At 47.8% G+C, this 27,446-nt stretch overlaps 2 protein-coding genes across 4 annotated transcripts; both read right to left on the bottom strand.

The window, feature by feature from the left end:
• Positions 1-734: 734 nt before the first annotated feature.
• Positions 735-4,778, bottom strand: anxa14 (annexin A14). 3 transcript variants are annotated; one of them, XM_062445914.1, is made up of 13 exons: positions 4,648-4,778; positions 4,240-4,279; positions 3,846-3,942; positions 3,562-3,656; positions 2,937-3,050; positions 2,714-2,804; positions 2,464-2,543; positions 2,130-2,168; positions 1,957-2,041; positions 1,659-1,754; positions 1,389-1,444; positions 1,129-1,236; positions 735-903 (listed from the first exon to the last, which is right to left on the bottom strand). In XM_062445914.1, the coding sequence occupies exons 2-13, from the start codon at positions 4,264-4,266 to the stop codon at positions 844-846; spliced, it is 948 nt and encodes a 315-aa protein (XP_062301898.1). In that variant the 5' UTR covers positions 4,267-4,279; positions 4,648-4,778; the 3' UTR covers positions 735-843. The 3 variants fall into 3 exon arrangements, with proteins under 3 accessions (XP_062301898.1, XP_062301896.1, XP_062301897.1); XM_062445912.1 differs by having other exon boundaries at positions 3,846-4,279; XM_062445913.1 differs by having other exon boundaries at positions 3,568-3,656; positions 3,846-4,279.
• A 1,205-nt stretch (positions 4,779-5,983) lies between these two features.
• On the bottom strand, positions 5,984-26,925 carry LOC134040761 (beta/gamma crystallin domain-containing protein 2-like). Its single transcript, XM_062486834.1, has 20 exons — positions 26,412-26,925; positions 20,888-22,964; positions 16,606-16,653; positions 15,394-15,512; positions 13,201-13,498; positions 12,884-13,023; positions 12,627-12,753; positions 12,487-12,522; positions 12,153-12,292; positions 11,817-11,943; positions 11,371-11,534; positions 9,250-9,376; positions 9,128-9,160; positions 8,817-8,929; positions 8,479-8,608; positions 8,168-8,307; positions 7,928-8,051; positions 7,613-7,771; positions 7,243-7,402; positions 5,984-7,104 (listed from the first exon to the last, which is right to left on the bottom strand). Exons 2-20 carry the CDS (start codon positions 22,868-22,870, stop codon positions 7,016-7,018), a joined length of 4,257 nt encoding a protein of 1,418 aa, XP_062342818.1. The 5' UTR covers positions 22,871-22,964; positions 26,412-26,925; the 3' UTR covers positions 5,984-7,015.
• Between the last annotated feature and the right edge of the window lie 521 nt (positions 26,926-27,446).

The following is a 27,446-nucleotide window of genomic DNA, read 5'->3' as shown; positions in this document are numbered from 1 at the left end:
CCCCACACCACCCTCCACCGCTGCCCCCCCAGCAAACTCCACCGCTGCCCCCCCACCAACCTCCACCGCTGCTCCCCCACCAACCTCCACCGCTGCCCCCCCACCAACCTCCACCGCTGCCCCCCCAGCAAACTCCACCGCTGCCCCCCCACCAACCTCCACCGCTGCTCCCCCACCAACCTCCACCGCTGCCCCCCCACCAACCTCCACCGCTGCCCCCCCACCAACCTCCACCGCTGCTCCCCCACCAACCTCCACCGCTGCCCCCCCACCAACCTCCACCGCTGCCCCCCCAGCAACCTCCACCGCTGCCCCCCCACCAACCTCCACCGCTGCCCCCCCACCAACCTCCACCGCTGCCCCCCCAGCAACCCACACCACTGTTCCGTCCACCACGCCCAATGGAGTCAGCCCTGTGGCCAGGGCATCTCTGATAAGCTCTATGGTGCCTCTATTGCTCTACATGCTCTGGCACTAATAACCCAATTTGATATTTTAGACTGTTAAACTACAAAATCTTTCCGTAAACAGATCTGTATCTATTTGATATGGATGTTTGACCTCCAGTGTCCTTTGAAATAGGCTTCTTGAAGCGTGCATCCAAAATGTGTCAATGTAAACTTGATAACTATTGTATAGTATTATTGTATCTGCTACCTACTGTATATTTAAAATAACGTTTTTTTATGTCAAGCTCAAATGTTTGCTACGACACCAAATTATGATCCTAAATCTGAGAAGGATGATCATGTTTATTTTCTTGTTTTGTGTATGCCATTATCAAAGACTGAGACAGCACAGTAAACTCCAAAAATTAAAGGAACTAAAAATGATGAAGGAACGTTAGTCCTCAGATCGACAGATAGCCAGCAGAGCCTGCAGGTGATCCCCTGTGAATGCTTTCTGAAGAAAAATGCAGAAGTCGTTTTTGATTCAACTTGTAATGTAAATGTAAAACAGGATTTAAATAAATACTTAAAGCTTTAATGGTCATTTTTAAGGCAGATGACTCAATGTGTGTATTTTCTTGTGGAGATGTTTGAGTATGCGCTCATGTATGTGTGTGTGTGTGTGTGTGTGGGGGGGGGTTATATATGTGCATGTGTGTGTGTGCACACCATGTCATACCTGCAGGGCGGTGTAGAGCGAGGTGCCGGTCTTCCTGAGGAAGGCTGCTCTCACACACAGCAGATCCTCCTCACAGCGAGCCACCATCACACCCTGAACTACGGCAGTCTGCAGGGGTCAGGACACACCCACACCCAACAGTCCCCGGTGAAATATCTACCGTCACTGACATGGAAAAGCATGACTAAATAATCTGAGACCTGTCCGTCACAACATTTTCTAGCTGCCGTTCAAAGATGGAGATTTCAATAAGGTCTCACCTCCATATTCTCCAGTCTTTGGGCTAGGTACACATGAGGATTCCTTATGCAGCACACTGCGAGCGAGCAACACACATGCACACCCACAGGGTACAGAGGAAAAAAGGGCAAAAGCAGTAAGAAGAATGTTAAGGCTACCACACACGCACAAACACACACACACTGCTTCACACGTTCCGCCCTGCAGTATGTACTGTACTCTGCTGTCTGCTGACCGATCTACAGTTGTCACAAACTGGAAATCAATTCCAACAACCACACATATTGTACCTAATGTTCGCAGGCCCAGTTTCAGGTCACCACTGAACCGTTTCTGAAGAGCTTCATCCACCATTTGTTCCCTCTCACTTTCCAGCCTGTTCAACACTGCACACACAGCCCAGCACAAACAAAGCATTCAGTCAGGAAGAAAACAATGAGTTCGGTTGTGTACCTTAGCACACTGCAGCGTATATTTGAATATATTTGTATAAAATGACTAAATGTAAATATATTTGAATTTTCACTTTGCGTGACATTTACTCGACAACAGACACACACAGAGAAAAAACAGACACAAGCACATTACCTTTATTGAGGTGATCTGGGTTTCTAGTAGTCAATATGGCAATCCAGGGGTCTGCCTTCTTAGCATCGAGAGCTTGAGAGAGAGCCTGTAGTACACACACACACACACGTTAAGCACAGTACACACATCATGGTAGAATCAGTATGTGATGTCATACTATAGGAGATCCTTACCTCTGTGTCTGTTTGTAGTCCACCAACACCTTCCTCTCTCTGTAAAGAGAGAGAGAGAGAGAGAGAGAGAGAGAGAGAGAGAGGGAGAGAGAGAGAGAGAGAGAGGGAGAGAGAGAGAGAGAGAGAGAGAGAGAGAGAGAGAGAGAGAGAGAGAGAGAGAGAGAGAGAGAGAGAGAGAGAGAGAGAGAGAGAGAGAGAGAGAGAGAGAGAGAGAGAGAGAGAGAGAGAGAGAGAGAGAGAGAGAGAGAAAGAAATAAAGAAATAAAGACAGTGAGAATTTCGAAAGATCTACGATGATGATTAGTAGGAATGCAAGAGACAGTGGAGCTGTTACCCTGAGCAGAGCCATGAGCAGCTTGGTAAAGTCACCACTACTCTCTCCCTTCAGATCCTTCTCCAGATCCTTCTGGAATACTAAAACACCACAACATCACATCCTGTCATTCAGGCCCCTGCAAGCACTTCCAGTATTTCAATATGTTACACCAGTGATGAGTTAGTCAGCTATCATCTCTTTATATCAACCATAAGATACGTTATCAGGGATTGTGTGTTTTTATAAGGTTTCCAGGGTTGGGGCCTACTAGTGTTGTAAGCAGCAGAGATGTCTTTGAGCTGCTGACTGGATGTGGTGCACAGGATTTCCAGCAAAGTTTCCTCATCTGTTCCCAAGCCCTGTGTACACACACACCCCCCCCCCACACACACACACATAAATATACCACACACAAATGTACACACGTCAAAAAAAACATAGATAAAACACACACATACACACACACAGACACACAAAACACACAGACACACCTCCATTGCCATGCGTAAGCGGTGAGCCTGGAAGTGCAGGGGGGTCATCATGAGGCCCAGCAGCAGAGTGGCCAGGTCTCCAGACACAGCCTTCTTCACCCCAGCAACCAGGTCCTGGGCCAAAGACACCACACACAGTCAGAGAGACAGACACAATCAGAGAGAGACAGGCAGAGAGACACAGTCAGAGAGACAGACACAATCAGAGAGAGACAGGCAGAGAGACAGGCAGAGAGACACAGTCAGAGAGAGGCCTTCAGAGAGACACAGTCAGAGAGACACAGTCAGAGAGACAGGCAGAGAGACACAGTCAGAGAGACACAGTCAGAGAGACAGGCAGAGAGACACAGTCAGAGAGAGACCGTCAGAGAGAGACAGGCAGAGAGACACAGTCAGAGAAGCACAGTCAGAGAGAGACAGGCAGATAGAGACAGGCAGAGAAGCGCAATCAGAGAGAGATACAATCATAGAGAGACTGTCAAGGCTTCTGGTGGGAGATTTATTTTACTTTCCATGAGAAACAGAGAGAGAGCAATACATTGCTACGCTGTATGATATTGAGGAAAAGCCCTAAATCTGAGGCATAATGAGGCCTCTGGAGGAGTGTGTTTAGGGGGGTCTGAACAGATACCTTCTCAGTGATGGACTGGTAAACTTCCAAGATCTGCTTCCTCTGGACGTAGCTCCGGTTGGTCAAGATTCTGACCAGGTTGTTGGCATCTGCACCGCAGGGATAGAGTTACACTCACACGAGACACTAAGAGTATGTATGGAAGCAATCAAAACGAATAATGATATATTTCAAATGCATCTACTGTATGTCGAGCTTGTGTTTTCAGTGAGTGTCTAATTTAACACAGATACTTTAAACATAAGATTCTGGGCTTCATTTGACGACCCAGAATGCACCTTTCTGCTCAAGAGCTGTTTGGATCTCCAGCGCGTCCCTGTCAGCGTGGAAGTTTGAGTAGGACCTCACGGTCCCCAGGGAACCCCAGGACATGTCCTGGAAAGACCAAGACATGGACATAGAGAGAGAGCGACATGAAGAGAGACAGACAGAGAGAGAGATGAAGAGATAGCCCAAGATGACATTCCGTTGCAGATCCATCACACGGATGGAAAGGAGAAGAGACAGCGGCAAAAAGAAGACAACAGTTGATGAGATAACCTTGACTTTTACCCTGAGGAATTTCTACAATGCAAGATGGAATGAAAACGGGGGTGGTGGAATGAGAGGACAGAATGTTCTGGAGAAGAAAAGAATTACTGAAAGACTGAGAGAGAGGATGCCATCACTCACAGAAGATGTCAGAAATATTGAGTCCATAGCTGAGCTTCAACTGATAGAGGAGAAGGACGTGTACATGGACACACACACACACATGATTAATGTGATAATGTCAAGCATTATAAGTATTTCATTTTCTTCAGGTAAATATCATGAATAATATAATGAAGTATGATAACATTTCACAGTCAAATAATGGTATGAACAGTTTAGTTTTTTCCCCAGTTCCATCTCTGTAGAAGAAACACATCCTCGATGTTTTAAGCAAAAATACACAGAATGGGTTTATTATAACAAAACTGTAAGGCAGATATTTTATATTAATGTACAGTACCAGTCAAACGTTTGGACACATGGGAAAATGTGTCCAAACGTTTGACTGGTACTGTATAAAACACATAAGAGAGTGTGATTTCCTACCTGTGACCAAGGCTGAAGTATGCTGTGTAGAAGGAGAGCATCTATGTCAGACTGAAATCTGAGCTGGTGTCTGTGGTGGACCACCTTCCTTATCAGTGTTGTATCTTAGTTCCACTCTTATGTCAACAAACTACATTCTGAAATAACTAGATCCCCTCAGGATTTTCCTTTTGGGCCAATGAGGGTTTAGAAACCTCCCACATGGATCATGTTCATTGGTGGGATAGGTTGCTAAGGGAAACAATGCATACATTTCTTGCATTCCAAATGGAGGTGGAATCAACCTTTTCAGGTTTGCTGAGAGACCCTTGCAATAGAAATGACTCTGAACTCAGCACAGGTAGATTGGGTTGAAGGGTTTCTGTAAAACCGTATTTGAGTCTGGAGCACTGAATATGAGAAGGTTTGATGTTGTGTGAATATTTTAATCCAAGCAGGTTTAGTTGAAATGAAATTATATTATCCACAGCATCAGGCTGTATGCTATGTGATCATCATACTCGCCTGGCCACATACCAACCAAGATCATAACACAAAGTTCTTGGGTTCAAGGTCAAGAAAAGTTGAACAAGATAAGGCTTGCTTAAAAGTAAAGAAGATTCCTGTTTCGTATTTGTCAGTTGAGTTATCTTAGCTGAGTTAGCTGAGTTCTGAATCCAGATTCTGGATTGCTCAGTTCAGTTCAACCTGGCGCTAGTTGGACGGAAGCTGCACAGTAGACGTGGACAAGTGAATTTGATTGGAAATTGAATGTCAAAGTCAACTCGTCTGAGTCAGCATTGACTCTTTGACTGTCTAAGACAGTGGTTCTCAATCCTGGTCCTCGGGACCCCCTGCCCTGCATGTTTTAGATGTTTCCCTGCTCCAACACACAGATAACTACTAAGCTAAAGATAGAGTATCTAAATGTAAATGTAATGTAAGATAAGAGTATTTCACCAGCACAGTGAACATGCCGTAACATACTAGGATATCATGGTTGTTTACAATGTTTTTTGATTGTTTGGGTTGCCTCTAATTTGATTTCAGGCATCATTAAGCCAAACCATTTCACATCATGCGATACCAGTTCCTTTTCAAAAAGTTTTAATACTGAGAGTACTTGTAGATAACGTCAGAGAAGAACAAGAGGCATGGCTTTACAATCTAAAGAACAAGATGTACTCAGAGGTATCGATTGACAGCAAGTAGTTGTTCCTACTCTTGAAAGCTAATCAGTATGAATTTGATGTTTATTGTTCATTCATAAGGATCGCCATTGGCTGACGCAGTAGCAAATGCCTAAGTCTTTCTGGAGTTCAAACATTTAATAGGTTTTGTCACAATCATTATACAATTGTAGATAAATAACCCAGTTGATTTAATTCAGTATCTTTATTAGATATTTTAAAACCACTCCCTGTTATAATACATTTCACAAAATACCTCAATATCAACGCAGACGTGAGACACTGGGAGCTGTACAGAAAAGAATGTGACATGCTGTGTATTCAAAGTGTTTGTTGACCATATTGTTTATGTGTGACATCTATAAAACATCACCCTTTGCATAAACATAAACACCAACTTTAACAGAATGCCATCAACTGTAAGAGCACCCAAATCCCCATAGCATTACTTTACATTAGGAAAAGCTTCATTTGGTCATATTTCCCATTCATACATGATAAAGTACATTATATAGACAGATAAGACTTTGATCATGTTTTAACTAATGAATAAAAAAACTTTTTGAACCTTATACAGTTGATTACTTAATAGATAAGGGGGTAGAGTTTCAATTAGGACATTTAAGTGGTTTGAAACTGAAGCAACCTATAAAGTGGTGAGAGCACAATGTTTTAAGTACAGCAGACCATCATAGCTACAGCACTGTAAACAGAAACCCCCCAAAGTCAAGTGTAAAAAGGTTCTTGTCTGTTCACCACAAAGTTGGGCTTGAGCCCATTTTTGCTAGATCTTTTCAATTCTCATGCAGTCCATGCATGTAGAAATGCCCACAACATCTGACTCCATGTCGAACATGAACTTCCAACTGGTTGCATAGTGTACCCAGTACCTTCGCTGGGTTAGCAGCAGTCTGCGTTAGTGTGGGGAGTGTCTATCTGGGAGCAGAGTCTGCAGCACCCTCTACAGGCTGAATCCACATTCACAAACTCACACACAAGTTCTGAGCAGTTGAGAAAGAGTTAGGTGATCAAAAACAGTGCGGGATATTGAAGACAGGTGTGTGAGATGGTTGACTCCAAGTCAAAGGAAGATTAACTCCATAAATGGTTGAGTGACTGCTGATGTAAAGCTGAAGAAAAGTTTGCAGGTTGGTTGCCAGGGTTTGTTGCAGCCAGGTTGAGGGAAGGTTGCTGTTACGTTACAGAATCTCTAGCTCCCATTGCTGGCAGGGTCTCTCCTCACTCTCCGGCATGATCACTGCAAAGTTCCTGTCATAGGTCTTACCTCCTGGAGGCGGACAGAGAGAGCAGAGACACAGGTGATTAAGCTATTCATGTCAACATAACCCGAATCAAACGTAATAAGGAACCTGCCATTCGGTTCAGTGCTAGGTGGGTCTGCTCTGTATCTGTGATACGGCCCTACCTTTGATGTCCAGCACCATGCCAGGGAAGGTGAGGCTGACCACGGGCCCGTTCATCTGGGCAGACCAGGTCTGGACCGGCTGGCGGGTCTCTGACCACAGCACCACCTTGGCCCCCGCATCCACGTTGCCCATCACCTGGAGACTCATGGAGGGAGCCAGCTGGGGGGGGAGTAGTCAGACCACACAAACACAATAGTGAAAGTGCTAATACTTTCCGTAATAATACGTCTGCGATTACATCCAAACATCATTCACATACTGTAGGAATTTATTCCAAAACACTGTTTGGCTTCTCAGGATTCTCCAACAAGACAGACAGTGATTCAACAGTGTGTGTGTGTGTGTGTGTGTGCGTGCGTGCGTGGCTACCTTGTTCTTGATCAGTCCGTCCTGGTAGAACCAGACTTCGCTCATTCCCTCCACCGTCTCCATCACTACCACCCGCCCCGACTTCAACTCCTCTACGCCTCCTTGGATCGACAGGTAGTGACCTCGCTCTTTATTCTTGATACAGAAGAAGCGCCGCCTCTGCCAAAAAGATAAGAAACATTTCATGATGGACTACTATTCTACTTCTATTTCTCTGCATTGCCACAAGATGGTAGTCAGTAGTCAGCGTAAAATCCTGTTAGCTGTGTGTATGTCGTTATTTTTTGAGGAACAGGGCCATAGTGAACCACTGACCTGTCGCACGGGGTACATGGAGCCTATGGTGTGCAGCTGGCTGAACTTGGGCCAGTTGGGAATCTCTATGGTCTCCAGCAGGAACTGACGCCCCCTGTAGTTACTGTGCTCACACAACACCCAGCTGCACGGAGGACACATAACACGCACCAAAGCGTCAGTGGTTTGTGATAGGATGGCAAATGCAAGCAGCAAAATTACTCAGCATAATCCGATTTGGAACAGACACAAGGCACTGACCTGCCACTGTTGACCCTGACAGACAGGGTGTGGTTGTTGTAGCCTTCCTCCAGCATATTGACCATGTCTGTGTCTATGGTGATCTCACGACCCTCCAGACACTCCAGGCCAAACAGAGAGATGGAGGGCAACGAGAACATCTGTGTGGGAGGGAGGGGCAAGAGGAGGGGGGGGGGGGGTAGAATTCTCAGTAAGGCACAAAGTGAAACAATGGAATGTACCGGTAAGAAATTGCCAGGAAATATATTGGAGAGCTGGAAAGGCACGAGAGGGATTGAGAACAGTCCAGGAATCCCGGTGAGGGTTCTGACCTGAGGAACAGGTTTGAGGGAGCGGATCACGTAGCTGGAGGGACAGCCCATGCTGCTGAAGTTGGGGTAGTCTCCCTCTGAAAGCACGTACAGGTCCCCTTTGTAGGTCTTTGCGTCATACATAACCCAGCTGCCAACACACACACAGTCAAACTCACAGTCATTGTTTAGCATGACCAAGAACAGACAAGCACTACTAAAATACCTTAACCCATTCACATAATTAAAAAATCTCTTCTTCGGAAAATATTTAGATTTTTTTGTACCCTTTGCAATGTCTGTTTTGCCTCTAACCAACTACCCGCCCCCCCTCCCCCCCTCCTCTTTGCCTTCCTCACCTTCCTCCCATGACTCTGCAGGACTTGGCCAGCAGTCTGTCAGCGAGGGTCTCCTGGGCCTGGTCATACATGTGACACTCTCCCTGGAAGTCTGTCTCAGAGTAGAGGACCACCTGATGACACACACACACACACATGCATGGGACTGGTACACACGCAGATCTTTCTCTGCTGGATGTTACAGCTGGTGGTTACGTGCAATATAATAGTCACCATCAGATGGCGTTAGTGTCTAACTGTTATTATTGTACTAGGTTACATGCACTGTGTGAGGCACTGCAGCTTTGAGGACAGGGATCAGGCTCTCTCACCTCATTCCTGGAACCGTGGCTTTCACCAGCAGCCTGAAGAAGACACACACACACACACTTCATGTTAGAGCCCAGACTTTTCACCTCCCTCCCTCCCTCCACCTCCTCTGGGGGCTCCTCACCAGTAGGATGGGCTGTATGGAACATATGCGGTTGTCCTGGGAACCCCAGTCGGCGCAGTTGTTATAGAAACCCTTCTCCAGGATGTACTGCTCGCCAGAGTAGTCCACATGGGAGTAGGCAACCCATCTGGAGGGAGGAGGAAAGGTAGAGAGGAGGGAGAGGAGATGTTGGAAGAGCAGGTGTTTCCATCACAAACACTCCACACTCTTTCACTAATAACCCCTGTTCACTGTTAAACATTCAGAAGCAGAGCTCTGTGGTACAACTGTAAAACCTCCACTCTGACATTCACCCCAAATCTCAGTCTCATCTGTGTGGTCAGGGTGAGGTGTGTGGTCAGGGTGAGGTGTGTGGTCAGGGTGAGGTGTGTGGTCAGGGTGAGGTGTGTGTTCAGGGTGAGGTGTGTGGTCAGGGTGAGGTGTGTGGTCAGGGTGGGGTGTGTGGTCAGGGTGAGGTGTGTGGTCAGGGTGAGGTGTGTGGTCAGGGTGAGGTGTGTGGTCAGGGTGAGGTGTGTGTGTGTTCAGGGTGGGGTGTGTGGTCAGGGTGGGGTGTGTGGTCAGGGTGAGGTGTGTGTGTGGTCAGGGTGAGGTGTGTGTGTGTTCAGGGTGGGGTGTGTGGTCAGGGTGGGGTGTGTGGTCAGGGTGAGGTGTGTGGTCAGGGTGAGGTGTGTGGTCAGGGTGAGGTGTGTGGTCAGGGTGAGGTGTGTGTGTGTTCAGGGTGGGGTGTGTGGTCAGGGTGGGGTGTGTGGTCAGGGTGAGGTGTGTGGTCAGGGTGAGGTGTGTGTTCAGGGTGGGGTGTGTGGTCAGGGTGAGGTGTGTGTTCAGGGTGAGGTGTGTGGTCAGGGTGAGGTGTGTGGTCAGGGTGAGGTGTGTGGTCAGGGTGAGGTGTGTGTGTGTTCAGGGTGGGGTGTGTGGTCAGGGTGGGGTGTGTGGTCAGGGTGAGGTGTGTGGTCAGGGTGAGGTGTGTGGTCAGGGTGAGGTGTGTGTTCAGGGTGAGGTGTGTGTTCAGGGTGGGGTGTGTGGTCAGGGTGGTGTGTGTGGTCAGGGTGAGGTGTGTGGTCAGGATGAGGTGTGTGTGGTCAGGGTGAGGTGTGTGGTCAGGGTGAGGTGTGTGTGTGGTCAGGGTGAGGTGTGTGGTCAGGGTGAGGTGTGTGTGTGGTCAGGGTGGGGTGTGTGGTCATGGTGGGGTGTGTGTGGTCAGGGTGAGGTGTGTGGTCAGGGTGAGGTGTGTGTGTGGTCAGGGTGAGGTGTGTGGTCAGGGTGGGGTGTGTGGTCATGGTGAGGTGTGTGGTCAGGGTGAGGTGTGTGTGTGGTCATGGTGGGGTGTGTGGTCAGGGTGGGGTGTGTGTGTGGTCAGGGTGAGGTGTGTGTGTGGTCAGGGTGAGGTGTGTGGTCAGGGTGAGGTGTGTGTGTGGTCAGGGTGGGGTGTGTGGTCAGGGTGGGGTGTGTGTGTGGTCAGGGTGAGGTGTGTGTGTGGTCAGGGTGAGGTGGGTAGTCAGGGTGGGGTGTGTGGTCATGGTGGGGTGTGTGGTCAGGGTGGGGTGTGTGGTCAGGGTGAGGTGTGTGTGTGGTCAGGGTGGGGTGTGTGGTCATGGTGGGGTGTGTGTGTGGTCAGGGTGAGGTGTGTGGTCAGGGTGAGGTGTGTGTGTGGTCAGGGTGAGGTGTGTGGTCAGGGTGGGGTGTGTGGTCATGGTGAGGTGTGTGGTCAGGGTGAGGTGTGTGTGTGGTCATGGTGGGGTGTGTGGTCAGGGTGGGGTGTGTGTGTGGTCAGGGTGAGGTGTGTGTGTGGTCAGGGTGAGGTGTGTGGTCAGGGTGAGGTGTGTGGTCAGGGTGAGGTGTGTGTGTGGTCAGGGTGGGGTGTGTGGTCATGGTGAGGTGTGTGGTCAGGGTGAGGTGTGTGTGTGGTCATGGTGGGGTGTGTGGTCAGGGTGGGGTGTGTGTGTGGTCAGGGTGAGGTGTGTGTGTGGTCAGGGTGAGGTGTGTGGTCAGGGTGAGGTGTGTGTGTGGTCAGGGTGAGGTGTGTGGTCAGGGTGGGGTGTGTGGTCAAGGTGAGGTGTGTGGTCAGGATGAGGTGTGTGGTCAGGGTGAGGTGTGTGGTCAGGTTGAGGTGTGTGGACGTACGCTCCGCTGAGGACATTGACGGAACGCGTGGTTGGGCGGTAACCAAACAGCTCGACGTCAGGGATGGCCTCCGTCACCTCAAAGCTGTTCTCCTCCACCTGCTGCCCCTCCTCCAGCTCGCCTTCCGGCTGCTCAATCATCACCAGCATGGGTTCCGTCAGGTCCTGTAGAGGGTCAGGCATTCAGAAGTCAGGGGTCACAAGGATGTTGTGTGGTGAGGTAACTGAAACAAACTGGCTGCATGTGACTAATGACTAAAACCGGGTAGTAAAAACAACAAGGGATGAAAACTGTATTCTATGTATGTGCTGGGGACCTATTCACTTTTTGACAGTTGACATGAGCAATGAAAGGATTTGAGAATGCTGTTTTCACATGACCATTGTCACTTTCAACCAGTGACAGGGGTGTTTGGTAATGGTACGGTCCATGGCGTGGTCACTCACCGCCCTCAGGACTCTGATAGAGCGTAGCTCAGCGTTGTGACCCCCCCACACCCGCCAGTCGTGGTACTCCCCCTCCTCCAACAGGTACTGGTAGCCACGGAAACCCTCCTTCTCATACCCCACCCAGCTTGGAGGAGACAGAGACAGGGTGTGAGACAAAACACACACACACACACCAAGAGACACACACAACAAGATACACACACACATGCACACATAAGCAATGTATTTTTGTATTTTATTTTATATTATAGGTAAATATATTTGATCTCTACATGGAGATCCTAATGATTCACTGCATTAAGATCTAAGTTCATCCGTGTTTTTGTTGCTCACCATCCTCCCTGTACTTTTATGGAACCAGCGCTGTACATGAAGGCAATCTGACTGCGCTCCACCCTGGTCATGAAGTCCTTCATGTTGGAATAGATGGTCCTGGTCTTGCCAGTGAAGTAGGGTTTCTCATAGATCACCAGCTAGACACAAACACAAACACACACACACACACAAGTTAGCACAGAAGTCCAGAGCAAACAGCAGAAGAAGATCCACTATATGTAACAAACATATTTCTATATGTCATGCTACTGTACTGTCTCTCAGTCTGAGCTCCAGTGTCAAAGTGGGAAGATGTGTGTTTGGATCAGCTGTTACTGGTGTATGCTCTCACCTTCGCCTCGTTGGGTTTCTCCACTCTCGGTTCACCCTGCGATTGGAGACAGCATGGTCAACTTCCATAACTAGCTAAAAACAATGGAATGATATTGCTACAGGTCTATGGCTCCAGAAGGAATAACAAGAGGCTCTCACTATTTTGAGGGGGTGTACTGAGCCCACGTAGGGCTGTTCCACGCCCCAGGCCGCAGGGTTGTGGAACCCCCCCACCTCCAGAACCTTGGGGATACCCTGGAAGAAGGGCTCGGCATACACTAGCCACCTGGGGAGGTGGGGAGGGGGGGGGGGGGGAGAGAAGAGGGAGCACACAGAATACCGTCACTATAGAACTCCTCCACCCAGAGAGCCCTTCCACTGCTAGCTAGCTACACACTGGATAACTAGAAACTCACAGTCCAGCGTTGATGATGATGGAGTTGGCCTTGATGGGGAAGCCGAAGATCCTGGCGTCTTCGGAGGTGTCCCTGAAGGTGACCTTCTTCCCCTCGGCGTTCTCCTCTGGGAACAGGCTGATCTCTGGAACACTGTAGTCCTGGGGAGGAGGGCAAGGGAGGCAAATTGATCGATACGTTAATGACTTCCACAGAGCCCCTGTAGCTGTGATGTAGATGTACTAGGATCGTCAGACACTAGAGGGTGCTATACATTGGAAAAAGGTCACATGTATGACCAGGTTTGAATGGGTGTGTATGAGCTGGACTTCTCTTACTCTGACAGCTCTGCGAATAGATCCTATGATGAACCTCCTGACAGGAATAGCCTTTCCTTCCTCTCCCTCCTGGACCCCGTTCTCCTTCTCCCCGTCCTCCATCTCTCCGTTCTGCTGCCCCGTCTCGTTCTGCTCCCTCTGGTCGCTCTGTCCGCTCTGCTGCTTCTGCTGCTGTCGCTGCTGCTGCCCGTCCTCCATCCCCTCCTCGGGGGGGTGGAAGGGGTAGGTGATCTCGATGTCCCCCTCGTCCAGAGCTATCTTCTCCCCTTTGAAGTTGGGCTTCTCATACAGCACCCAGCTACGGAGAACGAAAGACAGAGAGACAGAGAGAGCGAGAGACATGGAGCAAGAAGTTGAAGCTACGTATTCAAGGTGCAATCCAACGTGCTTCAGTGTTTCGTGTTGTGGCGTTTAGAAACAAATCATGAGGAGGCACCCTGAGGATGACGTTGATGTCGGCCATTTTTCCGTCTTTTCATTTGCCACATTAGATCGTAGGATATGCTAACAGATGGTTATGTAAGTGTTCAACAAACATACACGTAATTATGCACCTCACACCCATGTTCAGAACATACACACACACACCTGCTATGGTACACTGAACTTCCTCCTAGCATGCTAGAGTATGAGATGCTAATGAAAGACGGATTAATACTCGTGACAAGCTCTAGGCCTCAGGGGAGAGAGGGAGAGAGAGAGGGAGGGAGGGGAGAAAGAGACAGAGAGCGGGAGAGAAAAAGACAGAGAGACAGAGCGAGAATGACAGATAAATAGAGTGAGGGAGAGAGAGCGTGATAGAGTGAGAGAGAGAGACAGAGAGAGTGAGACAGAGCGAGAATGACAGATAAATAGAGTGAGGGAGAGAGAGCGTGATAGAGTGAGAGAAAGAGACAGAGAGATGGAGGGGCATGGTGTCCACAGGGCTGGGTGAGTCAGACTAGTTCAGACGGATGAGAATTATGCGTCCAATAAAAACAATCATTTGCACCTCTGGAGACACATCAAAGACATTACAGGCACATGGCTTTTCATGTACATATGTACAGAGACCCTCTTTGACTAGTTTATGCACTTTGATATTCAACTCATCATCACACAATAAAAAGACACCTAAAGTACTGTATTTCTTCGATTAAATGCCACCCTCAAATAAACGCCGCCCTTGAATAAACGCTGCACCAATAATGAACATTGTGTAATAAACGCCGCCCTCGAACGCCGCACCAAAAAAAATCAGAAAACTTTTATTTAATTGGTTAAATTAAAACACAGTATTTTATATACATATATAAACACGACAGTCTGATTGGCTGCGTGATTCAATTGTCACAATGCCAGCAACGAAGCATTGTAAGTGGGGTCTTTGTAAAAGCGTTGTGAATGGTTCGCACCCGACTAAACGTGCAGCTTCAATTTTACACTAGGCTTTGTGTTTGACATCCTTGACTATTCTTTGTTTGTCTATTGCCGCACTGCAGCTACAATTCACTAAATCTTTGTTACTAATTAAACGCCGCCCTCGAATAAATGCCGCCCTCGAATAAACGCTGCAGCGTTTAATAAAAAAAATATGGTATTTAAAGACACAATTTGTATAGATCCAGTAATCCAGTTTGGTTCTAGTATGAAAACAGACCACACAACAAAGCATGTACCGTGTTTTTCGTAATACCCATCCTGGAGTAGTTTCAGGTGTGTGTGTGTGTGCATGTGCGTGCAAACAGGTGTGTATGCGAGACAAAGACAGCGAGAAAGTGGGTGCGTGTGCTTCAAATTCAAGTTTCATGACGTATGTATATTAACATACACCTCCTCAAAAGTGCAGACAAAGTTAGACTTAAAGAATAGAGAGATATTCTGTGCAGTATGTTCATGCAGCTTAATTCAACTTGTTTTCATACACTTGCAGTTTGCAAGTGTATGTGACCTGTGCCAGACCTACGGAACACCCAATTGATCTTTTGTCATGCCAAATATTTGACAGTTTGCGTGTGGTTGACTGAATGTTCCCAGCTGCAGGCAACATGTGAGCGTGTGAGCGTGTGAGTGTGTCAGCGTGTGCATGGTGTGCATGTTGTTCGCAAGCATCAGAAGCGTGCGGAGTGTTTGCAGCGTGTCGCTCGCGCAAGTGCAATCATTCTTGTGTGCATGCTTGTGTGCGCGTGTGTGCGTGTGCACGTCACAACCTACCCTCCTCTGACCACCCTGATGGAGACGGTCTCCTGTAGCTGCCAGGGCGTGGCGTCGATGACATCACCGCGCACCTCGATTCTCTGGCCGCACATTCCAGCCTCGTCGAAGATGAACATCTGAACACACACATACACACACACATACACATGTCAGTACTCAACCTCCACTCCCCTCACTGGAAGCTGAACACCACAGTACAGACTGTATCCCAGACTCAGTCCTTAGAATGCCTCGAGTTTGTGTGTTAACTGTGTCAAGTGTCAAAAATGTGTATGTGACTTTATCCATATAGCAATAGAACCCAGTATGCATTGTTCCTGTGTAGGCCTGAAGGCTGGAAAAGAACTTTGGAGGAAGCATTGACAGTTAAAGGTCAGTGTAGCCTTCAGGTGTACTCCTACAGTATGGGAACTCACTTACTGAAACCAGGCTTTCAATGGCAAGCAGGAACAGGCTTGACATTTAATTAAACCCCCTTATACAGACACACAGGCACTTACACCAACACACACACATAAGCACCACCCATACAATCTTCTATATGCAAATATGTGTAGGAAATGTGACAAGTGATGCAATAGCAGGGTAATTGCTTATATTTATCAGAAGTACATTGACTGAAGCTCAAACAAAAGGCCTGGCAAGTGATACTGCAGTAACTGCCAAAGAAAGTTTGAGATTCAGAATGAAAATACATAAAACATAATTATCCTCATGTCAAAGTTGAGCACAGGTTAATTGCATAATCTGATTTGAATGAGTGACTAGAAATGTTGTCAGGCTCACCCAATGGGAAATGGGACGTTGGTTTCCACGTATTTAACACAGTAAAAAGTAGACTAGGTATGGCTACACACAAGTTAAGTGTAGGTTTGGTTTTAACATTGATGGGGACAAACATTTGTATTGGCTTATATGCCAACACTACCATTGAATTATTGGTGGGGATGTTTCAATGGTCGGGGGGGTCGAGGAAGTTCTAGAACTCTTTACCTTTAAGTTGTCTGCAACAAAGGTTAATCAGTTGCCTATGGCAACTGTCACTATCGGTTACTGGGAAGGCTACAGTTAGGGAATGTCTTTTAGCTGGCGTCATGTGTTCCTCAGTGTGTTATGTGTGTTAAATGGGGGTGACATGAATATCTGAACAGAAAGGTGTGATTTTCTCAAGCAAGGGATAGAGTTGGTTGTTTTGCATTGTAGACTTACCTTTCCTGGGCGGGGGTTAAGCTTGCCATGCTCCTTCTCCTTGGTGAGCTGCAAACAGAAGGAAAACAGGTTGTTTTTTCAAGTTATCTCATTCAAATACATTCAGTCAGACATGCTATGTGCTATACCACATAACATGGCATGCTGCACTACTGCCTGTCATCTCATAGCGTCTACTGAATGAGATTAGGAAGCTTGATGTGTCTCAATCCGACACAATCCCAACATGTTCTCTAAATACCAAGTTGCTACTGATTAACACACCATGCCTCTTCAGTCCTCCAACACAGAAGCAATACACAATGAAACTCACCACAGCTAGAATACATTCACTTTACACCATTCCAGCTGTTAGAATTGATACAACAATGCACACACACACAAACAGACATACCTAACACCTGACACACCGTGCATGACTTCTAATCAACAAAACCTGTATAGCAGGATGTTTTGAATACAAGGGGGGGCTTGGGGAGCTGAAGAGCACATTTTTGACAACTAAACAACCACTTTGAGAAGTGTTGATAAACTACAAGCCTCCTCTGCGTCCTGTTCTTAGACACCTGTTTGTGAGGTAAGTCCATGTCTGGTATGCTGGAATGTGTACAAACAGAGGGGGGTGGAGGGCGGTCCATTTACAAATGAGACCACAGAATGTTTGTGTGTGTGAATGCGAGGGTCACTGGCGTTCTGGTGGCTGCTATGCCCTCTCTCTGGCGCTTTAATCCGGATCACATGACACAGCTTTTCCTAACACAATGGAGCGGACATGGAAACCGCAGCTCAAGAAAGCACAGGGCTCTCGATTCAAATGGGTCAGCGGCTCCCTCCGTGGCCTGTTCGCTACGGTGACATGTCCTCAACGTCATCCATCCTGTCCTAACTGCACACACAGAAACACATGGCTCCTGTTCTCAGTGATAATGAGCTGAAAAGATGGAGAGGAGACTGAAATATCTCTGACACAATATAATGAGTAGCGCGAGATAGTATTACAATGCGGAAATGCCTCTATGAGAGAAAGGCAAGTACTGAGCCAAATAGCTTAGGGGAGGCCCACCTGATGGTGCCATGCAGAAAACCTGGGTCTCCAATGCCAGTGGCAAATGTCAAAGCAGAGACTCAACTTGTTACAGATCGCAAGGAGGCATCATTGAATAGTGTCAAAAGACTTGAGTTTGTCCAAGGTGTGCTGGGTTTGAAGGCTTTATAAGATGTTGTTTTAAGGGTTCTTGGAGATGTTCCAAGTGTTTTGTGTTACGTGCTTCTCCTGTTGAGACTGAGAGACTGTTAGGCCTCACCTGGCCGTGACCAACCACAACATTGGCGTATGTCACTCAGGTGGAAGCCCTGGAACCCTCCTCCGCTGCTGTCATAACCGACAAGCCCAACACCACACAAGCGTGTTAGCGGAGATCAGCTACAACAACACAATCAGAGCAGTGAGCCCAGTGAGGCAGTCAAACCAGAAGAAAGAGTGATGACAGATGCTGCAGCTCTACTATACAATAGGTGGATCCTGCTGTGGTCTCCGCTCCACTGGGATTGGGCCCACCAACGGTGAGATTCCCTGTCAGGTGTAGTTTTAGTGGGGTGATTACTGTACGTGTGTATGAAAGAGTGGAAGCCACAGGGATTCGACTCTAAATGCCACTGTAGGCGATGTTGAAGGTCAAGGTAACTGATTCATAGGTTGTCTGGCAGATCAGTTCACCTCTCCGTTTGACTCACAGGAGGTTCAGAGCTGACTAACTAAGAAGGGATGTGAACCTGGGGAGGAGAGCGGCCTTCAGCCAGGCATGCAGCTCAACAGGCTGGAAGAGATACCCGGTACAGATAGGCAGGGAGACAGCTAGACAGGTACACAGACAGGCCAGGCGGACAGAAAGGCGGGCAGACAGGTAGATAGAGAGACTGGTAGACAGGCAAGCAGGTAGACAGACAGACAGACAGACGAGTCTCCCTGAGGCTGGGAACGTGCTGTCTCGGCAGCAGGCCCCGGTGCCTTCCACACCGTGCACAGACATGAACAGGAAGACAAAAGGAGAGAGAGAGAAGAGGAGAACACCTAATTGTTTTCACCCCTCCTCCTCCTCCTCCTCGTTTTGCTCCGGCAGGCCAATTCATCAACTCAGTTTAGAGTTCAGAGGCAGGTTTGTAGAGAAGGTAAACAGCAGAGACATAGGGTGGAGGTGTGGCAGTATGTGTGCGTGTATCTGCAGGACTGGATAGTTATAGCAAAATGCAAGGTGGGGTGCCCAGCCAAGGCGTCAGTGCCACGCCAACATTAATGATGCTGCAGTGTGCAGACAGGCTGGCAAAGGAGGCCTGGGAGACTAATTAATCATCAACCAGTCAGGTGGAATCACAAGAGGTTCCATAATGTAGTTAGACCCTCCACTCTCCCCATTTGACAATTAATATTAATATTTATGAATTTCCAGCAGAGAAAATATACATGTATTTGAAAATAAATGCTACAATATATTTTTTGATGCAGGGGTTTTGTTTGGTCAGAGGTAGGGGACTCCTGGCTGCCCTCTCTCTATGCCGGGTGGAGCACAGGTTAAGGTCTACTGGGTGTGAGAAAGTCCTGGAAACCACAGACACTCCAACACTGTGAGTACGTGTCAGAATGACTTCATTATATCGTCCCCTATCTTCTCTTGCTCCTGGGTGTCATACTCTCTCTCTCTCTCTCTCTCTCTCTCTCTCTCTCTCTCTCTCTCTCTCTCTCTCTCTCTCTCTCTCTCTCTCTCTCTCTCAGTTGACATAGGGAAACCAGGATGAGGCTGTAAACGGTCAAACAAAACTCTCCCTTCGTAACCGGCCAACACCCACATGATAAGAGGCCAGCTCGGAATGACATGTCCTCCCTGGCGTGGTCTGATCGGGCCTAGACTGTCCTGACTGTTCCTAGCCTGGGTTAGTCTATTCTGGCCTGAAAGCTGGAGTACCAGGATACTACTGGCTGCTGATGCTATAGAGCAGGCACAGCATGGCTGGCACAACAGCAGCAGTCTCAATGTCTCAGTGACACTCAGAAACCTGAGACCTGCTCTGACAGTGAACAGTGGCCTGGGGGGGTGGCTACTGGATATCTGGAACACTTACACACACACACACACACACACACACACACACACGCACACGCACACAAACACACACACAGCGAGACAAATACACACAACAAGCATGGAATGGGAGAGGATCATTCTGTAGTCACGTGCTCATACACTCAAACACATGAGAGTACGTTTCCAGGAGATCAACTCTGCAGCTGAACACAAGACACTGCTTCCCGGTGCAATAAAACACTGATGGTATTTTAAATAGGAGTCAACGTCCACTTGAATGAGTTGCCTCCGTGTTAAAAAGACAAATACGTTGACAGTATCTGCATGTTGCTCGGCATTCAACGTGACCTGCTGTCTGTATCAATGCATGACATTGTTCCACAGCACAGTAGCATGATAAAGAAGGCCTGTTGCTTGTCATAACCCTCAGGGCATCACAGGTCAGGTGGTTTTAATACGGTGGAGATAGCGCTGGTAAACTGGGCGTCAGCATTGGTACTCCATAACGGCAGTGCAGTGCTGCAGACGGCCTTTCTCGTTGAGAAAGTACAACCTGATCTACGACACAGAATGTCTGTGTACTGTACACCGGAGCATGAGTGTGTATAGCTATGAAAAATCTGTCTTTTGAACTTTTTGTATGCAGTTATAGAGAGCGATAGAGCAGGCATCAAGCACCTAAAACACCTCATAAGAAGAGACAAAAACTTTGACTTCATCTTTTTAAATAGTATGAAGCTAAACGCCTCTGCACTCCTCTTGTGAGATGATCTGAAGCCAGAGACTGTACACTAGAGTACAGTAAACAGAGCCATGGAGAGCAGGTATTGTGAACCGACTGAGGTAATGTAGAAGGGTCGGATCTATTGTATCGCATCACCTCAGAGCCAGCTACCATTACAGCACTCTCACACCTGCCTCTGTGCCCAGGATAGGAGGGTGACATTCCCATCCAACCAGAACAGGAAAATCCAGACCCTTCACTATTAGACGTCTCTTATTCGAACATGAACAAATCTCATCTGAATGAACCCCTGTCCCGGGTCTCAACATTTAACGGCCCTGTTTAGATGGTTGTACTCTTGCACATCAATGCTAAACATTTGTAATGAAATGTTAAGTGCTAAACAACACCATACCGTTTTCCCTAGGTTTTTCAAAACACTGCCATCATCACTGATGATGTGTGAGACAGTACTTACATAGGCATCAGGGAAGGCTCTGTACTTGGGCACCATCTGGATCTTCTCTGGTTCTGGCTCAGGGTTAAAGTGGGAGCCCCCATGGACACTGTTGAAGAGGGGTGTCCCTCCTCCCCCTGAGGTACCCTCGTTGTTGAAGCTCCTCTGGAGCCCCATGGAGCCAATGGAGCCCATACTACCACCCATGCCATTCATGGCACCCATGCTCTGGATCTGAGCCTGGTTCTGGGCTTGGTTGTGGTTGAACCTGGCTGTGAGGGCCTCCATGGAGAAGGAGCGCTGCAGGTCGCTGGAGGCTGTGGGGCTGAGCAGGTGTGAGGGGGAAGAGAAGGTTCGCTCTCCGGTTGAGGTGGGGGAGGAGAGGAGCTGGAGCGGTGGAGGTCTGCTGATGCGCGAGTTGCTGTCCGGAGCCCCTGTGAGGGACGAGGAGGACACGAGGAAGGACAAGCGCTCGTAACGGGAGGGGACGGTATTGTCTGTTCCAGTGCCAGTAACAGTGCCTGTGCCAGTGTTGGGGATACCGATGGAGGAGAAGCTCAAGCGGTCATTCGAAGTTCCGATGTCCGGAAGCGAGGTCGCTCTGGAGAGATAGGCCTTGGACTTTACCCTGTCGTTCTCCACGGATGGCTGTTCCATGGAGCCCTGGCGATAGCCGGAGAACAGGAAGCTGTTGTCCAGACGAGAGGTGGATCCAGGGGTCAGGGGATTACCCCCGCCACCTCCCCCATTCAGATAAGAGGGGGAGCTGTCATGGGAGGAATCCGAGCCCAGTGAGGTCCTCCTTGTGGGGATGAAGCCTTGGTTTTTGTCCCCAACCGGCTCCTGCTTCTGTTGGAGCTTCATCATTTCCAGGGGGGAGAGCTTGTCCTTGGGTGAGCTCCACTTGAATCCCAGGTCAACAGGTATGCTGCTGGGGGGGCCCCCATTATGGGCCTTGTCTGGGGCTCCAGGGGCAGGAGGAGAGTGGAACAGGCTGGTGGCAGGTCCAGGGGTTGAGTTGGTGCTGGAGGCATCCTCCACAATGGGGGGCAAGGAAGAGAAGAGTGAGGGGGGCACCCCACGCAGGCTACGTGGTCTCTTGGGGCGGTCCATGCTCTTCAGGGTGTCCATCATGTTCTCCATATCTTGCTGGTAGGGGGAACCGAGGTCGGGGGTCACAGGGGTCAAAGGGGAAGACGGAGAAAGGTCAGGGGTGAGCTCCACGCGTGTGGCCGTGTACACTCCAGAGAAAGCAAAGTCGTTGTGGTAGATATCTTGGCTGTGATGGGCTGCAGCAGGCGCGACGCCTGACACTGGGAGTCGTTGCGAGTCCCAGCCTGACTTGTTCCACTGCGTCCCTCTCTCAACTACCTCTCTCTCTCCCTCACCGGTCTCCTCTCCTGCAGGTGCTTCTGGCTCCGCCCAGCCCCTCCGAATTCTCCACCCCCCTTCTCCCCCGGCCCCTCCCCTTGCCTCGTTCACACTACTCAGCTGAACTTTGCTACTGGCGCTCGGCCAGCCCACGTTGCCGTGGAAACCGGGCGTCTCCGGGGAAAGGGGGGAGGGGCGGGTCAGGTGTCGTGTGTAGAGGCCAGTCTGGGACAGGGTAAGGGAGGAGAAGGTGCTGGACGGGAAATCACATTCCTCTCCTGTGGGCTCAGGTGTGGATCGGATCTCCGCATCAAACTGCTTCAACTTGTACCCTGCAGCTGGAGGTCCCACCTCCGGCCCACCTGGCGGAGAGTGGGCCAGGCTGGTGGCAGGTCCAGGGGTTGAGTTGCTGGAGGCATCCTCCACATTGGGGGGCAAGGAAGAGAAGAGGGAGTCAGTCCCACTGAGGTCCACCGGCTCTGGAGCAGCGCTCGCTGAGGCATCCTCCAACACCAGAGAAACTTTATGGATACGGTGTTTGAAATTGTTTGGGGGTGAGCCCTCGCTGGTGTGGGATGGCCTTAATGTGAACATGGTGCTTGAGGTGCTCTGGATGTCATAGCTGGAATTCATCTCTGCGTCTCGATCCGAATCAGCGCTTATGAGTTGAGTCTGTAAACCAGGCTGTTCCACAGCTGGACTGGGGTCAGCTGACACATTCACAGACCTGGGGGACAGAGGATGACACCCATTAGTTAATTATTGTTGCTGGTTGAATATTTGTCATTGTGGTGTGTTCATTATCTAGGCCGACTATGTCAATTGAAGAAGGACAAAAAAAAAACTGTAGAAACTAAACAGAAATGATGAAAAACTATATTCAAAGCCTACACATTGCTGCATCAATGAACAAAATGCTAGTAGTGCAGCCTGGGAACATTACACTGGTTCACTGAGTGCAAAGGAACAGCACGAGGACATAGACTAACAGAGACTGTGTACACAGCTACACTAGCTAGCAGCTGACAGTCGAAGGTTACAGTGAGTCAACTGCCACCCTGCCATCTGTGCCTGCGTTTGGGTCCGCTCATTCGATCACAACAAAGCCCCTCTGACACCAGCAGTGAAGACTTTCCATCAGGTGGAAGCAAATAGGCAACGGGTTTAACTTGTTTTTCTTCTTTCCTTGAACCATGCTGTCAGAGCAAGTAGAGGTTCTGGGGTTAGAGGATGGGGGCGGGGGGCAGGGGTCGGGGGGCAGGGGGCGGGCTTCAGTTGTTTGGGCACAAGTTCAGAAGCGGGAACATGTCACGAGATCAAATGATTAAACACGAATGTGATTCACTGCTGACATTAAAAGCGTGAAACCTGTTGGGTGAAGAGCCACACTGTTTCGTTGCTCATAGGTCACATTAGTGCTGTAATTACTATGTAAAGAGCCTTGTCTCTCGGGGTGTGGAACATATTTGACATAATGATGGTTCAAACTCACTTGAGGAGTCAAATCATCAGAGGGAGAAGATCCCATCGAACAAGTTTGTTCCCCATTGTGACATTTCTTGGCAGATTATATTTGAGAAGTAATGATGCGTCTCATTGGGATCTACAAGTTCATTTGCAGTCTTCATATCTCTTGATTGCTTCTTCATACACCATTAGAGCAGTGCTAGGATTCAAAGAGGCCAGTGACCAACAACAAACTGTCAGTTTGTGGTGAAATGTCACTTCAGAAATTCTTCACTTGCAAAAAGCTAAAACAATAGCGTTTGTCCTTAAACCTTAACTGAATCTGACTATCTTCACATCTCTCAACGCTCCATCCTCTGACATGGCACTCCCACCTTCATATTACATAATCGCTAGAGACCGATCACTGACAGTTAAAGCTTGCTTGATTTGAATCTTTAAACCATGTTTTCTTTCATCTTTTTTCTCTCCATCCCTCCATCCTGGTGGGTACATAGCTGGCCTAATTTCTGCTACCACACCTCCACTGCAGGGCATCCACACATAACACTCACCCGTTTCAACATGTACGTCTTACATTTACATTTTGTCAGTAATCTTAATGTCAAACCATCACACTCTACACTCACCTTTGCATGTTCACCCACCAAATGCAGGCACGCACACATGTAACAGCCAATATAAACATTCAGAACATGCTACAGGTAAAAGTCACATTCCAAGATCCTCATTAACTGTTGAGTTTGATCAAATGCTTTGTTTTGTCTTGATAACAGATATGACCGTGTAGCCCCCTGGTGGTGGTTTGGCAGTAGTGCACTAACCTGGTCAACTTGAACTAACCTAACCTGACACAGAGCAGGGATGCTCTGCTGTACTAACACATTCCTGAGCTACCTGTTGTCCTTACGGGAACTGTCTGCTGATGCTTGGGTGAAGGCATTGACAATCAACCATAAATACTGACAGCTTGTATAGGAGTAGTAAGCAGCGGAAAACGTAGCAATGGCTTTAACTGAATGGTAAGATAGTGGTGTAAACTGGCTTGAGGAGAAAAAGCTAATGCTTCTAACAACTAAAGAGGAGCTGTTGGCAGGTATATATGTGGCTTTGCTGGTTTCTTCCTGTGTGTTATTTTAAAGTGCAACTCCAGCCACCCCCACCTGTTAAGAGAGTGAGTGTGTGTGTGTGTCAATAAGCATCAGTGATGATGTCTCTGAAGGTTTGTCTTACACAGGAGAGACAGAGAGGACTTGACAGTAAGGCAGGTTTTAACAACTTCTCCACAAAAAAGGCTGACGTACACTCACCTTTTGTTGACTGGTGAGGAATTCATACAAGATTTACATTGTGATAAGTTCTTAGTTCCAAAATGGTATTGACTGCGAAGATGTCCAAATTCTCAGCAAATTCAACAAATGTAATAGTATTAATCTTTTGAAGGACATTTCATGACAGAAGATGAATTACTTTAATGCACTGTCAGGCAGGAACTTTAGATGTCTGTCGCCACCTAGTGGGCTAGTAGGCTAACAACTTTGTGTTAAAAACCTTTATAGTGAATTTACTTTTACATTTAGTCATTTAGCAGACGCTCTTATCCAGTTAATGTAGTATGTAGTGCCTCATATCACAAAAATTATATCCTACTGTTCTAAAAAGACAGGTCTGAGTAAATACTGATTGGATAAGGCATAGTTTGTTGATCAAGGGGACAATGTCCGAGTCATCCTGTATCTTCAAATCACTCTTCAGTCACGTTTCGTCTTGTTTTCTATTCTAATATGCATCAATTTTTATTTTATAGAACAAGCATTAAACATAACTGCAGCGTCCAAAAGTCTGAGACCACTAGTCAATGTACTTCTTTTGTGCATGTGCTTCCAAAAACAAAACACCCACCTGTCTATACTATCTTTGTTATCACCATTCTGACACTAGACTTGACCACACTTCAAGTTCTTCAGCTTTGACTCCTCATTCTGTCAGCAGCCCAACCGGCTGCAGCAAGCAGACGCCAGACGAGGTAATTATGGTATTTGATTCAAACTCAAATACCATTTTTACAAATACCAGAGTTTTGCTGCAGGTATTTATATAACATGATTGATATATATATATATATATATATATATATATATATATATCATATCATATTATATAGAGAGTATGTGTATATATCAAGTATTTAAGTGAGTCACTAATTCCAATTCAATACATTAACTGGGAAGATATGCAATGAACAAAAACTTGTAAACACACAGCCACAGTGCTGTTGCCATGGTGCCTGGAATACGTAGCAGGTAAAGATTAGAGTTTACAAGTAGTAAAGCGCTGAGATAACACAACCTGACCTATGACCTGTTCAACTAGTGTTTAACTACCCTAACCATACTGTCATGATGTCAAAGCGCACTGCATTACAAATACCAAGTTTAAATTACAATAGGAATTTATATTCTCTCTGAAATGAATTACAAACACCAACACTTAGTTTCTCCTCTTTCCTCCAACTGGGCACCAACTGAACAATTTGATCCAGGAGTATTCTATAAACAGTGAAACCTAACCATGATCAAGGTCCTATTGAACAATATATTGCAGATAGAAGGATTACACCAAACTATGCAATGCCATCTCTCTCTCTTTCAAAAAACACATACAGTACAATAAAACAGACAAATTGAATGAAATGGTATCCCCTTACCTGGCAGGCTGGCTGAGGTGTGTTTCTGGAAGACGGTCCTCTCTCTCCACCAGTGTGTCAGGGAAGGTGTGTGTGTGTGTTTCTGTGACAGACAGCTTAGATGCTACCTGATCTGTCACTCCAGTGTCCGGACTGGCTCTCCCAGAACGCCCAGGGAAAGTGCCTGCCCCCTCACTACTCACTCCACTAATCACTTCTCTCTCGACAGAGTGGGTGTCTGACTCAAGCACAATGTGTTCAACGTGTGTGATAGTTTTGGATACCGCCTCTGAGTTGTGTGCGAGTGCGTGTGAGAGAGCAGCCTCTCTGACGGCGTGGAGTGTGTGTGTGTTCTCACTATCTGGGTCTGGGACAGAAAAGTCGACTTTATCTGTGACGTAGTGTGTAGTGTGTGTGTCACTCTCTGTGATCTTTGCACTTGTCACCGCTCCCTCAGCGATGTGGGCATCCGAATCCTCTCTCTCTGGGTTTATGGTGTCTAAGATCTTGTTATCTGTGGTGTGTGTGTGGGAGGGCAGGGGATGGTCTTCTATCTGTGTGTTACCAGAGATTATCTGTTGTACATTCTCAGCGCCCACTGACTTTTCTCCTCCTCCTCTAGCGGTGACAGGCCAGGAGGATGCGTATATGTGCTAGCGCAGGGTTCCGCACTCAGTAAAGTGTGTGTGAGGGTGTGTGTGAGCATGTTCAGGTTTCCCTTTCGTCCTTTGTCCTTCTCAAGAAAGGGTGGGGCCCACTCACATTCCTTAAGACCAAGCACATGCTGAACCAGTGGAACCAGTAGTACTTCTTCCTCCCCCTTCTGTTCCACCTCTTCAATTTGGGACCATTCTTCTGTCGTTCCTCTCTCCCCTGTCCCCATCAGCCTCTCTGTATCAATGTCCTCAGGGAAGACACTCCTCCTCACCCTTTTGGTATCTTCTACATCCAGGGTTAGATACTCCTGCATCTGTCTGGCACTACTCTCCCCCTCCGTCCTCCCCTCCTCTCTCTCCTCACAGGTCTTGGACTCGGCCACTCCGAGACCACTTTCTG

This window comes from Osmerus eperlanus, chromosome 20 (assembly GCF_963692335.1).
Source record: "Osmerus eperlanus chromosome 20, fOsmEpe2.1, whole genome shotgun sequence".
Taxonomy (NCBI): domain Eukaryota; kingdom Metazoa; phylum Chordata; class Actinopteri; order Osmeriformes; family Osmeridae; genus Osmerus; species Osmerus eperlanus.
The sequence above is the reverse complement of the archived record's forward strand: the minus strand, read 5'-3'. Positions and strand labels throughout refer to the sequence as shown.

Excerpts from the sequence above, each read along its gene's own strand:
- LOC134040761 (XM_062486834.1), bottom strand. The coding sequence starts at position 22,870 with ATGAATTCCAGCTATGACATCCAGAGCACCTCAAGCACCATGTTCACA. Across the intron at positions 12,523-12,626 it reads CAGTACACCCCCTCAAAATA|GGTGAACCGAGAGTGGAGAA; the intron begins GTGAGAGCCTCT and ends CTCCAATCGCAG. Across the intron at positions 11,944-12,152 it reads ATAAAAGTACAGGGAGGATG|CTGGGTGGGGTATGAGAAGG; the intron begins GTGAGCAACAAA and ends GTCTCCTCCAAG.
- anxa14 (XM_062445912.1), bottom strand. The coding sequence starts at position 4,047 with ATGGATCTGCAACGGAATGTCATCTTGGGCTATCTCTTCATCTCTCTC. Across the intron at positions 2,805-2,936 it reads GCTTACGCATGGCAATGGAG|GGCTTGGGAACAGATGAGGA; the intron begins GTGTGTCTGTGT and ends GTGTGTACACAG. Across the intron at positions 2,169-2,463 it reads TGCTCATGGCTCTGCTCAGG|AGAGAGGAAGGTGTTGGTGG; the intron begins GTAACAGCTCCA and ends CTCTCTTTACAG.